The sequence below is a fragment of the Mus caroli genome, unplaced genomic scaffold, assembly GCF_978045245.1.
Source record: "Mus caroli unplaced genomic scaffold, Mus_caroli_1 scaffold_10, whole genome shotgun sequence".
Lineage (NCBI taxonomy): Eukaryota > Metazoa > Chordata > Mammalia > Rodentia > Muridae > Mus > Mus caroli.
This window is the reverse complement of record NW_028227265.1, coordinates 46791409-46809336: the sequence shown is the minus strand read 5'-3', so window position 1 is coordinate 46809336 and position 17928 is coordinate 46791409. Positions and strand designations below refer to the sequence as shown.

The 17928-nt window shown below is 42.3% G+C and overlaps 1 protein-coding gene across 1 annotated transcript; it reads right to left on the bottom strand.

Moving 5' to 3' along the window:
• Positions 1-556: 556 nt before the first annotated feature.
• On the bottom strand, positions 557-12922 carry Noazfp (nucleolar atypical zinc finger). The gene is made up of 10 exons (XM_021169856.2): positions 12834-12922; positions 11650-11781; positions 10107-10126; positions 9577-9647; positions 8097-8176; positions 4246-4372; positions 3706-3810; positions 3047-3093; positions 1859-1976; positions 557-1449 (listed from the first exon to the last, which is right to left on the bottom strand). Exons 2-10 carry the CDS (start codon positions 11767-11769, stop codon positions 1184-1186), a joined length of 954 nt encoding a protein of 317 aa, XP_021025515.1. The 5' UTR covers positions 11770-11781; positions 12834-12922; the 3' UTR covers positions 557-1183.
• Between the last annotated feature and the right edge of the window lie 5006 nt (positions 12923-17928).

The following is a 17928-nucleotide window of genomic DNA, read 5'->3' as shown; positions in this document are numbered from 1 at the left end:
AGTTTCCACATAAAATCCCCTAGAGTCTTGGGTTCGAATTTGGCCGCAGCTGGTGGTAGTATTTGGAAAGGCTCCTTTAGGAGGTAGTGCCCCCGATACAACCCTGTGGACCTTAAGGCCTTACAGTTCCATCCCATTTCCTGTTCTGCTTCTTGACTATTGATGAAATATGACAAACTGCTCTATGGTCCTACCACACCTTCCCTGCCATGACAGACTAAATCCTTCTGGAACCGGAAGCCAAAATAAACCCTCTCTTCCTGAGTTGCTCTGGTAAAAGGATACTGTCACAGCAGCAGAAGAGAAGCTGAGCTGACCACTAAGCACAATATCCTAAGTCACTATTAATACAAGGAGGAAGCAGACACCTGTGCCCAGACCGTCAGGTCTCCATTTATCACTGAAGATGGGTCGACACTACTTATCTTTGTGGCACGTAATTCATCTCAGATTACTATACCAACATTAGGTCAAAACTCATTATAATGTTTATAGAAAAATACTTAAATGTTTTCCAAAATAAGTTGATGAAACAAGAACTCAGTATCAAAAGTACTCAAGTATAATACTAAATTTATTTTAAAATGAGATTCTCTGGGTGAAGCATCACCAACACTAGTCCTGCCTGCCATTATGTGGATGAAAACAGCTAGACTTCTGTCAGTGAGACAGTAACAAGCACTGGACATACATTGTAAGAAAATGGTGAACATGGCAACCACTAATGCAGACGTGAACATTACACAGCATGAAGTCAGTGAAAAATTGAACATGACTCTCACTGTATGGATTAAAATAAGAAAAAGAATATGGTAATTTTACCCATTACACTTTGTAAAATCAGAGACATAAATTTATAAGCAGTGCCTTTAATAAAGACGGTAATTTAATTTCAAATAAATATATTTCCTTTCTATTCCTTTATTATGTATTTTATTATGTTTCTAGCTGGCAAAACCCACCAGATTATTGAACTCAGTAATAATCCAATCCATGATACTCCATCTGTCTTACATTTAACTCACTTTACGTACACTACAAGTTCACACAGCAGTCCCTATAAAACTGCTAGAACCTCCCGAGCCCAGTGTGACTAGCCTTTTGGACAAAGCAAGGGAGGGTACGTCTGAGCATCCTCATGATTCAGCCTGCTCTTCCCACAAATGCCAACAAGGGGCAGCTCCTAGTTCTCCTGCTCCTCGTAGTGAGCATAGCCACTGGCATAGGTCCTTCCTAAATTCAAGTTATTGAACAGATCTGATGACTCAGCATCTGAGTCCTTCCCATCTTCTTCCTCTTCATCCTCTGCTTCATCCTCCTCCTCCTCATCATCATGGTATCCAGGATCTCCATACTTGTCCGACGACAGGTTCTTCCAGTAAGCATCATACCCAGAGGCTCCATCTCCTTCTTCTCCTCCAGTCTGCCTGCCAAATTTCAAGGAGCGTGCTACAAAAGACAGTCACATCCACGTCATCAGCCAGTGCCAACGCTCACGAATCCCACGGCCATGTGATACACTGTTACAGTGGTGCTTACTATCAAATGAAAAGGGAAGCATTCTCCTCATTCCTCACAGAAATCTAGACAACATCATCACAAATAACTAAGGCAAACAGCAAACCTCAGTATATTTCTTATATCAAATTGAAAAACAGTACCACCCATTTTTCAAAGCTATAAAACCCAACTTGCTTATGACAATACATTTATCTTTTCAAACAAAGGCAGAGCTCATAAATATGTGTGTATGTGTATACACACACCACAAACACACACACACAAAGTAGAGAAAAAGATAAATGTAGTCTAAGCATGAAAGCCAACCACTCCATTGGTATCCTACGAGAAGCCTTACTTGACATGCTAAGATCCTTTGTCTCCTGTGTTTCATGCCCACATTTAGGGCAAGGAGGTTGTTTCCCTTTTTCTTGCTTAAACACTTTGCTCCTTGTATGTTCATCACAGAAACAAGCCTATACAAGAAAAGCAGAAATAAGGCAATATTTAATGTAAATATAAAACTATACTATCCAGAATTGCAAGAAAATGTGAAGATCGTTTTGAGTAAGGAAGAGTTAAGAGTTGTACTGGGATTGCTCTCGATTTCAATTTCTTACAGGGAAATGGACTTTGCCAGGACTCCTCTGAAACAGGTCCTAACACAAGGCAGACACTGATACAGATAATGACATAAAAAGTGGCCTATCGACTTGTTTATATTTGAGGGTTTTGATAACAAAACAGTGGGTAGTTCACCTTCAGAGTACACCATCACCCAAGTAAGGGGAGGAGAGGCAATTTCAAAGTCCTAGGTATTGAGAAAAAAGAGAGGGCCATTGAACAACATGGAGTCTTAGCTGACATTGCAAGGTCAACAGGGTAAAGTGAGCAAAGACAGACAGACATGCTCTAAGCAGCAGAACAGAGCATTCTGTAGTACTCACACAGAACCAGGAGAGAAATAGGACATGGACAAGAAAGGTTACAAAGAAGAGAAGTATTTCTGAGATAAATGAGTGATCTATCTAGTGATCTCTGAACAACAAAAATACTGTAGGTGATAGCCAAAGGAAACATGGAAATCCTCACCATGAATACTCTTCTAAGCAGGTACAACTGAACTCACAGCCCCAGGACTCAGCTCACAATGTTCTCCACAAATATGAGGCGTAAGAAACACCAAGCTGGGACCATGGGAGCATGTAATAGAGGTAACTACTACAAGAAAAGTGGAAACCCACTAAGTTACCAACTGCCATGCCACAATCTGAAAGCTAAAAGAATAAGTCAGATATGGCATTCCAGGCCACATACCCCAAAACTCAGGAGGCAAAAGCAGAAGAATTACTGTGAATTCAAGGCCAGCCCAGACCTCACAGCAAGACCTAGTGTCAATTAATTAACTAGCTCATTAATTAATTTAAGAAAACAAAAAGCCACATAAGTTTTAAGTTCCACATATATTAGCGCTATAAGTATCCAAGAGCTGAAGCAAGAATACAGAGACTCAAATCAAACTAAATGAGGCAGTAAGCAGACATACCTTACAGCGGAGACATGAATGCTGGCCAAGTCGATTGCAGGAAACACCTGTGGGAGACAAGACTCGTCTTAACATCCTGTCAGATCCTCGGCCTTGCATATTTATTTCTGCCATTTCTTGTATCGGTGGATGCTCACTCAACTGAATCACAATGAACAAGTCAGCTGCTGACCTACACGGTTCAAGTACTATAAAACACACAAAGCACCCAGGCTTCCTCCACAGATAACTTTATTTTTGTCCTATACATTCTGCCAAAGCCTAAAATGGGGGTAGGTCAGCATTTAATGCAATGCTAGAGAGGAACTAAGAGTAGGATCACATACTTAAAGGCATTGAGAAAGGGAAGGAGAGGCTGAGCTTGGTTGGTACAGGAAACCAGAAGGTGAAAATGCCAGCTGGTACACAGGACCAGGAATGTTACAAGAACAGCAATGTCTGATCAAGGCCACAAAATGAAGGGCTCATCCGGTATACCACTATTATCCCCAGAGAAAAATCCAGCACGAAGGTTTGGAGGTTTTTTCCCCATAAACAAAATATACACACCATACAACACACTAAGAGGTAGCATTAAAAAAATTTATTCCTTTTAATTAAGTTTCACATTTTCACTATTCAGAATCCTAGGTACCAAAACAGATAGCAAAAGAACTTACATTTAAATGTTTCTGCTTCTAAAACTTGGCAGCTGGCTTGATGCTCAAACTGGTCATCTTCACAGAGAAAATTATGGCAAAACGAACAGCTGAATATTCTTCCTCCTGTGAGAGTAAAATAAAACCCACAAGTGTAATATGGCAAACTTAGTAACTTTAAAAATCCTTATCCATATAACTTGTCAAAGACAGCAACTAAATTCAGCAGCACGTCAAAACTGTGTAGCAGCAGCTAACAGAGAACCACTGATGTACTTCAAACTGAACCATTAAACTGTGGGTCTCCATTCTCTCCTGCCAGCCAACTTTACAGAGCAGGAACAGTCTTGAGAGAGGAGCCTGTCCTCCCCCAAACTGCCCTCTCTTCCTTCCTGGGTGACTAGCACCAGCACTTATTAATACTGCTGGGACAATCCCCTTCCAACCAAACTGATTGCTGAAACTGTACCAGAGGTTAAAGATCTGAACGTATCTATGTGGAGAGAGTAAGCAATTGAGCATTTACTCGTAACTAAGACACATTTGCACCTCATCACTCACCATGGTCCCATACCCCTCGCTCACATTCCACACACTCTGCATCTGTGAGTGGGCAGGCACAGGCATGGGTGCTAAGACACTTCCTCCCATGGCAAACCCAAGCTTCGCAGAAGTCACATATTGCACCCTGCAACAAAGAAACAAGAGCTCCAGATCAGCTACCACAGGACCACTGCAAACACTAAGGCTGTTACAAAACGAAGGACCAAAACACAGCAAGTAGGGGCTACTCGCTCTGACTTGTGAGATCAGGTATAGGAGACCTTCCATCTATCTCTCCTCCATCAGTTAGGAATCTAGCAATAAAGAGGGGCTCTCAACTACGCAATCCCGAAGATGTTAAGGCACAGAACTCACAATACACAGCAAAGGGCTCAGGGAAAACACCAAAGGATGGTTGAGTTGCCTTCCTACTCACCCCACACAAGGACATGGAAGGGTAGCAAATGGTTAGTTATCAGCACAGAAAGAGAGAGCAGGCATAGGACTCATGCCTGAGAACAAAGTTCTATCCCAGGGAAAATCCAGACTAGGGAAATTACCATAAACAATACACATAAAACTACTATTACTGGGGCTGGAAAGATGGCTCAGAGGTTAAGAGCACTGTCTGCTCTTCCAAAGGTCCCAAGTTCAAATCCCAGCAACTACATGTTAGCTCACAACTTTCTATACTAGGATCTGATGCCCTCTTTTGGCATGTGGGTGTATACACAGATAGAGTGCTCATGAACATAAAATGAAACAAAAGAGTATTATTTTCCTCAAAGGATGTAATTTGGACACGAAGCATAATAAATAACACTGCAGAATATAGCAAAACCATAGCTCATACTTAAAATACCAGCTTCTAGTGAAGAACAAAATATATCAAATAATCCACCTATTTTTATTTATGACACTAAAATTTTTATTTTTTATTTATTTATTTATGACACTAAAATCCTATCAAGAAAAGGTAATATATAACTAATATATACTTTTTTATCATATTTAATATTTAAACCTTAAATTCTTTTGAACTTTATTTAACCACCAAAAGACTAGAATGTTAATGAAGGTCTTATAAATTCAGGAAATTTATGTTGTGAAGTCTATTTAACATTTTAGAAAGGCACATGGTTCCTTTATTTGAATAGGCAACTACAATCACACAGAAAGCACCATCATTGGGTTGGGGTGATGCTACAAGCTTCATTCCTCCTGGCTAGCTCTCATGGTGCTAGACAATGCTACGTACTCTGCCAGAGGAGAAAGTGATCATCAATCTTACCCAGATGCAAATCCTAAAAGCTACAACCATGACACCTCTTAGAAAGATATGCCCCGATACAACAGTGGCATGGACATTTGGGAACTGATTTAAAACCTCCTCCAGAAGATGTAACTCATGCCTGGCACTATTATTAGGATCAAGAACCTGTGGCTCCATCAGTCATAGGTTGTTGGAGACCATACCGTAAGAAAGTAGGCCTTTCACAGTTTCCCACCCAAACAAGCCAAATGGCCTTGTATTAAGGAGCTGGTCACCCCCTCCTCCCTATTATTAACTTTCTGTTCAGGATCATGCCATGTGTCAATAAGTGGATCCTTTTCATCTCACCTAGACATGATTATGTCTAGTTTTAAGATACTATAAGGCATTTATTAAGTTCTTTGACATCCAAATTTCAAAATTCTTAAAAATAAAAGTATGATTTAAATAATGTGCACAGGGGTATAATTTCTCCCCTTCTTTGTTTTTAAGAAGATAGAGTTTTTAAAGTTCCACAATACCTCGTCTTTAAGAATTATTAAATTGTTGACAAAACATCTTAAATACTTGACTGTTATAGTCAGTTTTAATATAACATGGGCAGAGATTAATTACACTTTCAATTGTTTCTCTTGAAGAGCAGTTGTAACTAGAATGCTTGAAAAGTTATTAATAGTCACATGTGCATAATTTATTTATTTATTAATTAGAAATAAGAGCATTCATTTGCAGCAATTGATTAAGTATAGGTCCTCAAGAATTAATACCATTATGTGAAAACAGGTAGGAACTGAGGACACCAGGAGCAAAGTTTTTACAATTTGACATGCACATTCTCTAAAAATACCAAAATATTATCTTAAACCATTACTATTTTGAATATATAAAGAACGAGATTATATAGCCAATTTTTTAAAGTACAATGAGCACGTTCAACTATTCTTTGTTTCATGGGGTAATAAGGAGTTCTAGTTTTATGTTTGATGTCAAATTCTTTACAAAATGAAGTAAAATTCTTGCTAGAATAGGATGCCCCGTTATCTGTCTTAATAAGTTTAGGCAATCCCATAGCATTAAAGGCTTGTAGGCAATGATCAGTTACATTTTTAGAGGCCTCTCCTGTATGCAGAGAAGCAAAAGGAAATCCTGAACAAGTGTCAATACAAACATGTACATATTTTAATTTTCCAGATTCCGCATAATGAGTTACATCCATTTGCCAAATATGATTAGGCATAAGACTTCGTGGATTAACTCCTAAATGTGGCACTGGAGATAATGTAATACATTTAGGACATTGTTTTTTTTTTTTTCCCCTTTTCGAGACAGGGTTTCTCTGTGTAGCCCTGGCTATCCTGGCACTCACTCTGTAGACCAGGCTGGCCTCGAACTCAGAAATTCGCCTGCCTCTGCCTCCCAAGTGCTGGGATTAAAGGCGTGCGCCACCACTGCCCGGCAGGACATTGTTTTACAATATCTGGCTCTTTGCCAAAATAAGTTAGTGCCTGCTTCTTTCCAAGGATAACCGTATGAGCTACTGCTTCATAATATGGCAAGATATTACGTTTAGGAGAAATCCTCGAATGTATCCACATTAGAGGAGACTTTTGCTATAACAATCCTGTAGGCATATGAATTGTATTAAAAATTAACAGATGTAAAGGCAGAGAGTAATCTATGTGAGTGACAAATTGTTCTTTAATAGCTTTTTCCACTTGTTGTAAGGCCAGCAATCCTTCTGAGGTTAAAGATCTAGGGGAGGTTGAATCAGAACTCCCTTTAAGACTATCAAACAAAGGCTTTAACTCCCTTGTAGTATGCTTTAAATAGGGGCGAAGCCAATTAATATCACCTAACAATTTTTGAAAATCATTCAAAGTCCTTAAGATTACTATTATTCTGCTAATCCAACACAGAATTAAAGAGACTCTTAGTGACTTATTGCTGTATCCACAGATCAGCCTGTCTCTCAAACCTCATCAGAGGAACTTCTTTCCTTACAATACATGGTAATTAACATACAGCAAGATGTCTACAACAGACCCTCTCTCCAAGGATCAGGGATCTCTAACAAAGCCAGGATGTGAGAGCCAGTGATGGTAGAGGACTATGAGACACAATGGGGCAGTTGCACGTAGAAATCATAGCAACTTTGACACAATGCACAGACAACCTGTGCAGGATGCTCAAAGCCAGCATTATCCCAGCATAGAGATATGAACAAAAAGTCACTCCCCTGTTGGTAGACCTGATAGGCAGCTGGGACAGGATCAGTTTTCTTTGACAGTGTAATTCCTGGTTGGCTGACCAAGCTCTAAGGTAGGCACTACATCTAATAGTATTTGGACAAAATTAATTGGACTCAATAAGTTAAAATAGTATAAAATACAATTTTCTTAAAAAAGAACACAAAGTTGGGTGGCTAGAGATGGGGATAGATCTGGAAAGAGGTAGAAGTCAGTACGGTGGAAATACAGTATATGAACTTTTCTAGGAATTAGTAAAACTTATTTTTAAAACACATTAAAATATGGGTTAAAATGACTTAATCTTATCTTTGGAAACCTTCTACACTAAGAAATGAAAAGCAGCTTACCACCATAGCAAGGCCAGTACTGTACACACCAGCATGCTTGATGACACAGTCTGAAGACTTCATCATACACTTTGTTTTTCCTGGTTAAAAAGGATGTACATATACACTATTAGCCCTGCACATCAGTACATACAGAAAGTGTTCACTAGTTCCCCTCTGATCTAACTTAAGTGCCTATGGAAATAGTGTTTCCAAAAATTTAAAAATGAAAGCAGTTATTTTTCCACTTACATAAATAAAAAATTATATCTCATTACCTTAGTCAGATCTTGAGAGATTAGAAATGTATTAATCCATAAAAGTTTTTACACAATAATTTATATGGAACATGCTAATTCATGCTTGTAATAAAAACACAAGTTCCAGGCTATGCACTGTAATTCGATGATCATTTTGGCAGTTTCAAATCTTATGAAATTCAAGTGAATTAAATAAAACATTGCAAGAACATGCTTTAAAATGAATTTTATATTCATAAATCACAATACAAACTGCCTGGCTTGGACATACAAGTTATTTCTTGCCACATACTATCAAAAGGCACAGTGAATGGTTACAGAGCCTAATTGTTGCACTTAAGTTTATTCATATATAAAAATCACCACGGAGCCTGAAATGTTCACCTACGAGTTACCAAGCCCCATCTGGCCAGAATCTGCTTATCAGACAGTATGTCAAGATTAGTGATGACATATTAGCTGCCCATCAGACTGCAGAGTGGAACACAAGACAAACAGAAGATGCCTGGTTTACCAGCATCTTGTTTCCTGAGAAGCAGAGTTAGATAACAGGAAAAGAAGAAAAAGTGGGCACAGTGCAGTCGCTACCCAGCTGTTCCATGTCTAACACAAAGTGAAAGGCTGCAATGAAAAATGCATCTGGACACAGCTTTCTAAAGTCCAAACCAGAGACACTGACCATGCAGGGGTTGCCTTCTCCCTGCCCACAAGCTTGTCTCTCAGCCGACATCCACTTGCATATAGTACGGCAACGGCTGTTGAGTCTCTCTTCTCCACTAGCTGTAGAACTGAATAAGCGACTCCTGGAAAACTAGAACTACACTAGAAATATTCCACATGTTGCCCTAACACTAACCTGCAGCTCTGTACAAGCACATATCAATGGCACCCCAAAGGTCCCACTGAAACCATCCCCTCCTAAGTAGAAAGAATGATTTGTTTGAGCAGAAAAGCTTAGGGTAAATCTGGAGTGAAGTAGATTAGGTTCCCTAAGCCAAGTCTCCATGAAGACAGCAGAAATCACAAGATGAGAGAGACATGGCAAAACCTGCCACAGTCTTGGTGTAAGTGTGCTTTGCAATCAGACGTGTAAGGAGGCTCTTAGGAAACACCAGTTTTTCTTCTCTAGGAAACAACATTCAGTTTTATTTACAATTTAGGGAAATGGCTCCACCTATACTTGGTAACTGCCACACAGATATTTGATTGATAAAGACATGCCTTCATGGTTGTATACTTACCACACTGTGCACAAATTGGTAACTTCTGAACAGAATTACAAAAATAGCAAAATGCTCTATTCTTCTGCCGCCTTGTCATGTAAAACAAAAATTTTAAATAGGGTCAATTTCAGATAAAGTATGAGACTAATTTATCCCTGTGCTAGTTAGTTTTTAATGAACTTGACATAAACTAGAGTATCTGAGAAGAGGGAGCCTCACCAGACTGGAGCGTGGCCAATGTCTGCAGAGCATTTTCTCAGCTGCTATTTGATGGAGGAGGCCCTACTGCACTGTGGCAGTGCCACCCTGGCAGGAAGTCCTGGGTTGTGTACGAAGGGTAGCTAAACCTGAGTCTGGAACAAGCCAGTAAGCAGCATTCCTCCACCATCTCTGCATCAGTTCCAGCCCCAAGGTTCTTGCCTTGCACTCTTACCGTGGCTTCCCTCATCAATGTAAGATGGAATGAATCCTTTCCTCCCCAAGTGTTATAGCACAGCAACAGAAAGCACACAGGGACAATTTCATACAGGAAGAAAAAGAAAATTTACCTCTGACATTTGTCGCATTCCTGTAAAATTTAAAGCATAACATTAATTTCCTGCTAGCTGAAAATGGAACATTTACTTATATCATAAAGACTCAAATTAAACTATAAGAGGTTCTACATTCCAATTCCAGCTCAGCCTGTGTGTACAAGTTCTTGTACATACTCCACTAGCAAAAGTAAACAAAAAACTTATACTCTGTGATCAATGATGGGAAAAAAGCCATATTACAAAAAAAGTTAAAATATACTAGATTCCCTTTTGGTTGTTTTAACGAAAGCAAATACTACAGAAAACAGACAAATTCCTGCTCAATTTTCTATTTTAATTAAAAAAACATCTGATCTGCCAATATTGTGTTCGTGCTAGAAATAAAGGACAGGAAATACTAAAGATCACAGTATGTCCATTTAAGCGGGGTTCGAAGTTCTCCAGTCTGTCACTCTCTGGAGCCAAGACACCGCTGCTCAGCCTTTCTCCAACATGTCCAGGCCTCTTCTCTCCAGACCTTACTGACTCTGCTCCTTTCCCTTTACTGAAATACCAAGATCTACTCCATGACGTGCATATATGCACGCCAGTCACTGTTTTGTCTGCCAGCACTCCTCTTTTCTCAAAAGAACCTGACATTCAACAACACAGTCCCCTCTGTCACATCTGTACCATGACATCTGACCTGTACACCATAAATCAGTCCTGGGGCAAAAAAAGGACACGAGTCCAACCTATGAGAAATCTTTGTCTGTGTCCTCCACAATACGAGATGTGATCAATACAAGCACGCAACCAGAAACCAAGAAGCTGAACAAATAAAGCCCGGCAATCCTCCAGAGCAAAAGGAGCCAAAGAAACAAGAGCAGAGGGTGGCCCAAGGCCTACCTGTCCCCAAGTCTTAGCTCCTTTCTTCTTCCCACTACTTGGAGGGACTATTGTAGTGAGGTGCTTCTCCCTAAGTTAAATTGTTTCTGTTATTCATAAACAAATGAGTCCTACGTAGTACACACTAGGGAATCCTATAAACATACAAAAGAGGGAGGTGTGCCATCTGCCATCATCTGCCATTATTGGTGCGCCCAGAGTCCCAGGCAGAACACTCGGTCCCCTGAATGATAAACATTTGCTAAATTAAGTCATGAAAATGAAGTATTTAAAAACAATCTGACTTTCTCAAGACTAGCAATTAGTTAAGAACATGGGAAATGTCTAAAACTCAGGGTACTCAGTAAATGGGGACTGGCTAGGAGAAAATGATCAAAACTGAGCTAAAGAATATATTATTAAAAAAACTGGAGCCTCCCACTCAGTTCCTGTCATCCATTCACCTTCAACATCTATTGTCACCAGTAAGTCATGATACGCCAGGCTTGATAATACATACTCTAACAACAATTAAAAAAAATCATTGTTACTTAGTAAAATACTGAGGACGCCTCTAACAGGTTCTTCCCAGGGGCACACCATAGTTGATCATGTTTTGTAGGTACTTATATATGGTACTACACAGTCCTTCATTCAACCACCTGCCATTGCTTTACAAAGCTCTCACCATTGAAGCATTGCATGGGTGTTTGGCTAGGTCGACAGTACTTCTTGATGCTCGCAGTTGTTTCTCACGTTCTCGGCGATTCTCTGCCTTCTTCCTCGCACCAGTCTTTTTCTTCGGCATGTTCCCTTCTTTCTAAACAAGAAAACAGGAAAGCTATAATTGATGCATTCAGTCACACAGCATTTATACGTTCCTTAAATATTAAATCAGTCTTTCAATTTTAAATGCACCTCATCCCATCTGAAGCCCTTAGCAACATTACACACACATTATTCCAGCTGCAGGCTCCTAAACTAAGGCCCTCCTCTGGGCCTCCAAACAACTCTCACACAACATAAGCATCAAGGACCTCAACCTAACATCTAGAGTAGTTGTTTTCTCACCCTAATTATTCTCTTCACTCAAAAAAAAAAAAAAAAACCTATTATGCACCATTAGTAAGACTAAAAATATTTGTTTTGTACCAAGTTGAAATAACCATTTTGAGCTGTACAGTCCCAGCCCTAATGCTGTCGACATACAGTATTATACAGTACACTGTCACCTACATGGTATCAAAACAAATATCTAGCAACCCAAGGCCTGACTGCAAACAAACCCATTTTCTCTTAAGAGACTAAGGTACTACAGTCGCTTTCGCTGCCTGTCCCTCGTGCCTAGATGCAACAGTTTTAACAAGTCAGATGCTTTGGAATTTGTTTCCCACACAGACATCAAACCTTACAAAGCTGGTTTTCAGCACTCAGAAAAACTACAACAGAGACAACCAGGCTTCTGTGTTCTCACTCTGGTGCCCAATCCTTTCGGACAGGGCAGTCTTCAGAGCTAATCAGTGGTTAATCACGCTGGCCACGCCACGGGGCCTTCCATCAGTGTTTAAAAGGGAAGTCTGGGGCATGTGGCTGAGTGGCCACGGGTGACCGTGGATGCATTCTGTACCCACTAAGACATCTCAGACCTATTTTTTTTCCTCGAATCTATTTGTGCCGACGAGGAGAGATTTCTTTGAGCTCAAGCTTAGATCCTGGTGACAGCAGAGCGACATTGGGTTCCAGGTTCTGGGAGGCCAGGAGGCAGGGGCGCGGGAAGAGCCACGCGGCTCGCGACCCGCCAGCAGCCCCAGGGCCCCTCACGTTCTCCCGACCCACCCACGTCGCGCGGCCTCACGGGGACGCGCCGCTCACCGCAGTGGCTGAGGACGCAGAGGAGAGGGCGAGCCGCGAGCTAGAACGGCAGAAGCAGCCCGTTTCCAACAGTGGGAGCGAGACCGGATATCCTGCTACGTCAGAGCGCCCTGGTTGAACACGTCAACCGGAAGAGTCCCGCATGCTCCGCCCCCTCCTGGGGGGGGGAGCACCGGCCTTCCCGGAAGTGGACTTGCTAGGATGGAAAGAGGCTCCAGCAATGCAAAGAAAGTAGAGATCAGAGAGCTGCCGCATCTCAAGGCCTCTGCTATGTCATTCTGATTTTATTATTTAACTCAGAGAACTAAAAAGTCCAAAAGGAAAAGAAAGACGAGCCCACAAAAAGTTTTGAGAGGGGGAAAAAGAACTTTGCTAGCAATTTTTTACCTGACTCTTCTGAAATCCTTTTCCTTTCTGGGAGCCTGACAAGCCTCACATAGCACATTTTTATTTTTTGTTGTTATTTTCTGAGACATAATGAATGGAAGCCTGGCCTTGAAGCCACGACTCCCTTACCTCTGTCTCTCAGCGCTAGGATTATAGGCGTGCTCACTGGATACTGCAGGGCCCCCCACTCCCCCCCCCTGCCTTTTCTTTTCTTTTTTTTTTTTTTTTTACGTCTCACAACACTGAGTTCGGAGGTGTCTTGCTTGGCCTCTGCTGTGTGCATTCTGTTCCATTGTGAGCAAATCCTCCCACGTTCTCTGCTTCTCCTGGGAGGCTGAGATCTAACTATGCTTCCGTACAAGACTGTTTGCTTTAAATAACACTGAAGGTAAATGTTCCACTCTCACTCCCGCCTTGCCTTTGGGGAGGAAGTTCTTGACTTTACTCTCAGTACTGCATGCGATTATCACTTATTGCCTGTCACCTTCTATACTTGAGTTATATCTGTGTTATATCCACCACATTTTTTAAATATTTTTTTAAATTTACATTTCAAATGTTTTTCCCTTTCCAGGTCTCCCCTCCGGAAACTCCCTATTCCATCCCCCTCCCTCTGCCTCTTTGAGGGTGCTCCCCTATCCACCCACTCCTGGCTTCCAGCCCTTGTATTCTCCTACACATCAAACACCCTCAGGGCCAAGGGCCTCTCCTCCCACTGATGTCCAACAAGGCCATCTTCTGTCTTTTACCACATTCACATCCCAATGGAAGACAACTCGTTTTGCGCTCTCTCTCTCTCTCTCTCTCTCTCTCTCTCTCTCTCTCTCTCTCTCTCTCTTTCCAACCCCTTCTATTATCACCTTTGCTACACTCCAGGAATTCGCTTTCATAACCACACCTCAAGCCTCTCTCTAAAGAGAGCTCTGTTTTGTCAATGAAATCTGAATGTCTTGGCTTACTAGGCTCCTACCCTGTCCTCTGTTCTGTATTCTCTTGGTTAGTCATCCTTTTCAGTTTTTTTTTTCTGCAAGTTCTAATTAATAAAACAGTCCTATCTCATCAGTCACAGTTTTTATCATAGTTTTTGTACTACTAATCATTAAATGATGTACCTTTTCCCTCCTATTGATTTTCTGGGTGGGCTTTTGAGGGATGGGGTGCTGATATATAAACAGGAGTCTATGTCACTAAACTCAAGCCTCTCGGGATTCCCCTTCTGTCCTCCTATAGTTCCCTAATCTCTTATCCCCATTTACCACAATATTTAATCAAAACATCCTTGTTTTCTTCAAGCTTCCACCACTTATATCAATTTCAACAGACATCACCATCTCCTCTTTGTATAAAATGAGGACATGGCTGCTCCCAGGTATGAGTAAGGAGAGAATTTTATTGTAGATGTGAGGGAGAATGCTGCCAGAGACATCTGAAGGAGAGAAAGTTATAAATGAAACATGAGAAGAGAGAGGGAGAGAGAAGGGAAAAAGAACAAAGAAGAGAGAGAGAGCCAAGAAAGGGGGACCAGGAGGACAAGGGAGCCAAGAAAGCTCACAAAATGGCAGCATTCTAGCAGAATAAGAAGCTGAGGGAAGGGAAGTCCAGGAGCTAGACAAGTTTAGGGGAGAGAGTGAAGTGAGCTGAGCTAACTGGAGCCCCAGGTTTCTGAGTGGTCTGGCCGGCATGTGCTTTGATAGGCTAATAGAGCCACAGTTCACCATTTGTCCCTAGTTTCTTTGAGACCTGATACTCTTTCACAAATACAAAGTGTCAACAACAGCTAATATAGTCATGGGCTTGCTCCTTACATTTTAGGCCCTTTGCCTGTGTCCTTAACAGTAAAACACACGAAAAAAACACGGAGATAAGAGGCAGCTTGACTTACAATTCTATAGCTATTTTGGCTTGAGTGTTTGTATTCTCCTGGGCTTGGACAAAGTTCAGTGATTGAATGTTTGCCTAGCATCAGAATGACTATTGATACCTTAAAATTGATTAAAATTGTAAATCCGTCATTAAAAAAACAATACTAGTAAATCTATTCCATATTAATTTAAATAATAGTCACAAACAAAACTGATAATACTTTCCTGTATGAAACACATAGGTAAGTGAAGGAACCCTGGTTCGACGTTGGAATATTAACATCTCCCTGATCATGTGCTTTCAAGTTCCATGTGCTCCCTTCCACCCTTCACCACCAGGATGACGCCTCACTATAGTCTTATTGTGTGGCCCACACTCCTGTCTCAGCTTCCTAAGGTCAGGGTTAATAGATGTGGACCACATTTGGCTTCTTCCGTGTTTTTATACTTGTACAAGCTGAGCAGTAGCCTTACTTACTGCCCCTCCACTCTGTCGGTAGGAGCACCATACTCTAGCAGCTGCCTGCCTCCTCATCCTTCTGCTGATTGTCAGCCTCACCACTGCCCACATAGCCCTTGCCATTCATTACAGTTTTTGTGCCAACTTATGTTCTAACTTAACCTTAGCCATATGCTTAGTGTTTAGATGGAGCTGGGGACAGACTAAGGAGGCATCTGTGTGGGTTCCAAATAACAGAGAAGATTAGGCATTAACTCCCGGAGACATGAAGGTCTTTGTGTTCAGGGATAGGCACTGGAGGAACCTGGAAGGCTAAGCTCACAGAGCTGTTCCTTCAAACGAAGGAATGCAGTACCTGCTATCTACCCAGAAGGCTGTAGCAGACGGCCTTCCAGCCTGGTGACCTTTGTGCTACCTGTGTGGCCAGAGACTTTTCAGGCACGGGATTCTCCTCAGACCCGTTTCATATATATGTTTTTCTCAGCCAATCAACAACCTGCTTTTGCCAGTCAATCTGTAGGGGGAGGGGGAGGGGGAGGGGGAGGGGGAGGGGGAGGGGGAGGGGGAGGGGGAGGGGGAGGGGGAGGGGGAGGGGGAGGGGGAGGGGGAGGGGGAGGGGGAGGGGGAGGGGGAGGGGGAGGGGGAGGGGGAGGGGGAGGGGGAGGGGGAGGGGGAGGGGGAGGGGGAGGGGGAGGGGGAGGGGGAGGGGGAGGGGGAGGGGGAGGGGGAGGGGGAGGGGGAGGGGGAGGGGGAGGGGGAGGGGGAGGGGGAGGGGGAGGGGGAGGGGGAGGGGGAGGGGGAGGGGGAGGGGGAGGGGGAGGGGGAGGGGGAGGGGGAGGGGGAGGGGGAGGGGGAGGGGGAGGGGGAGGGGGAGGGGGAGGGGGAGGGGGAGGGGGAGGGGGAGGGGGAGGGGGAGGGGGAGGGGGAGGGAGAGGGAGAGGGAGAGGGAGAGGGAGAGGGAGAGGGAGAGGGAGAGAGACTGGATTATATAGGGTAAACTTCAGGGGGAGTGGAAACCCAGTCTTTGGGCTGAAAAGTTCAGCATGGAGGGCAGGGTATGCCAGACATGCCCTGTAACAGGTAGGGACTGAGGGATGCTGGTTTGTAAAATATGCACCTCAACTCTTTGTCCCGGGTCTGAATCCCAACATCCACAAAAGGACTGCATTGGGGTATTAGTCAGGGTTCTCTAGAGTCATGGAATTTACGGAATGTCTCTTCAGATTAAGGGAAATTATTGTTATGACTTACAGTCTGTAGTCCAACTACCTCAACAATGGTGAGCTGTGAATAGGATGGAAGTCCAAGAATCTAGTAGTTACTTAGTCCTACAAGGCCCGTTGTTTCAGCTGGTCTTCTGTCTGAGTAGATTCTAACAGATGTGCTGGCAAGTAAATTCAAGCAGGTAAAAAAGAGTGAATCTTCCTTCTTCCAATGTCTTTATGTAGTTCTCCAGCAGAAGGTGTGGCCCAGATTAAAGGTGTGTGCCACCACACCCGGATCTGGGACTTGTTTTGTCCCAGTCTCCTGAGATTAAAGGCTAAAGGCATGTACTACCTTGCCTGGGTCTTAGCTTTTCATAGCCACTATGCTTCAAGATCTCCATGTCAAGATCCAGGTAAGAAACTTGTGTCTTCCAGTCTCAAGTTCTGGATCACAGGTGAGCCCTCTAATTCTGGATTGTAGTTCATTCCAGATATAGTCAAGTTGACAACCAGGAATAGCCATTACTATGGCCCATTGCTCCTGGCATCTCAGTGCTCAGTTAGGCTGACTGGTGATTCTTTGGCAAGTTTATAGTATATAAGAAAAAAAAAAGTCTTATACTGTTCAGAACCAACTAACAATGTATTTTTCCATTTTCTGTGGTTGCCACACTTTACTACCCACTGATCCAGTTTGTCACAAATCAGACAGCAAGTATCTCCTATGACCAATCAGGTTTATAAATGTCTTATACTTTTGTAGTTCTTTCTAGTTTTTCAGACTTACTTCAACATTATATTTATCACCTATACAAACTCCATTTTAGAGTAGATGTTATCTACAGTTTGCAAAAAGAAAGCTGACAGGTGGTTATAATTATCATCATAAATGATATGTATTCAAAATTAAGTTTGGGAACTTTTTTAAGTCAGTGTTCTGCTGCTGTGAAGAGACTCCATGACCAAGGCAACACTCATAAAAGGAAGCACTATATTGCAGCTGACTTAGTTTCAGAGGTTTAGTCCGTTATCCTCATGGTGGGAAGCATGGCAGTGTCCAGGCAGGCATGATGTTAGATTATCACTGAGAACTCCATATCTGAAGCATCAAGCAGCAGAAAGAGTGAGAGCCGTCAGTGCCTGTTTAGAGCTTTGAAACCTCAAAGCTCACCCCCAGTGAC

Excerpts from the sequence above, each read along its gene's own strand:
- Noazfp (XM_021169856.2), bottom strand. The coding sequence starts at position 11,769 with ATGCCGAAGAAAAAGACTGGTGCGAGGAAGAAGGCAGAGAATCGCCGA. Across the intron at positions 9,648-10,106 it reads GAATGCGACAAATGTCAGAG|GCGGCAGAAGAATAGAGCAT; the intron begins GTAAATTTTCTT and ends TTACATGACAAG. Across the intron at positions 3,811-4,245 it reads GCGAGGGGTATGGGACCATG|GAGGAAGAATATTCAGCTGT; the intron begins GTGAGTGATGAG and ends TTACTCTCACAG.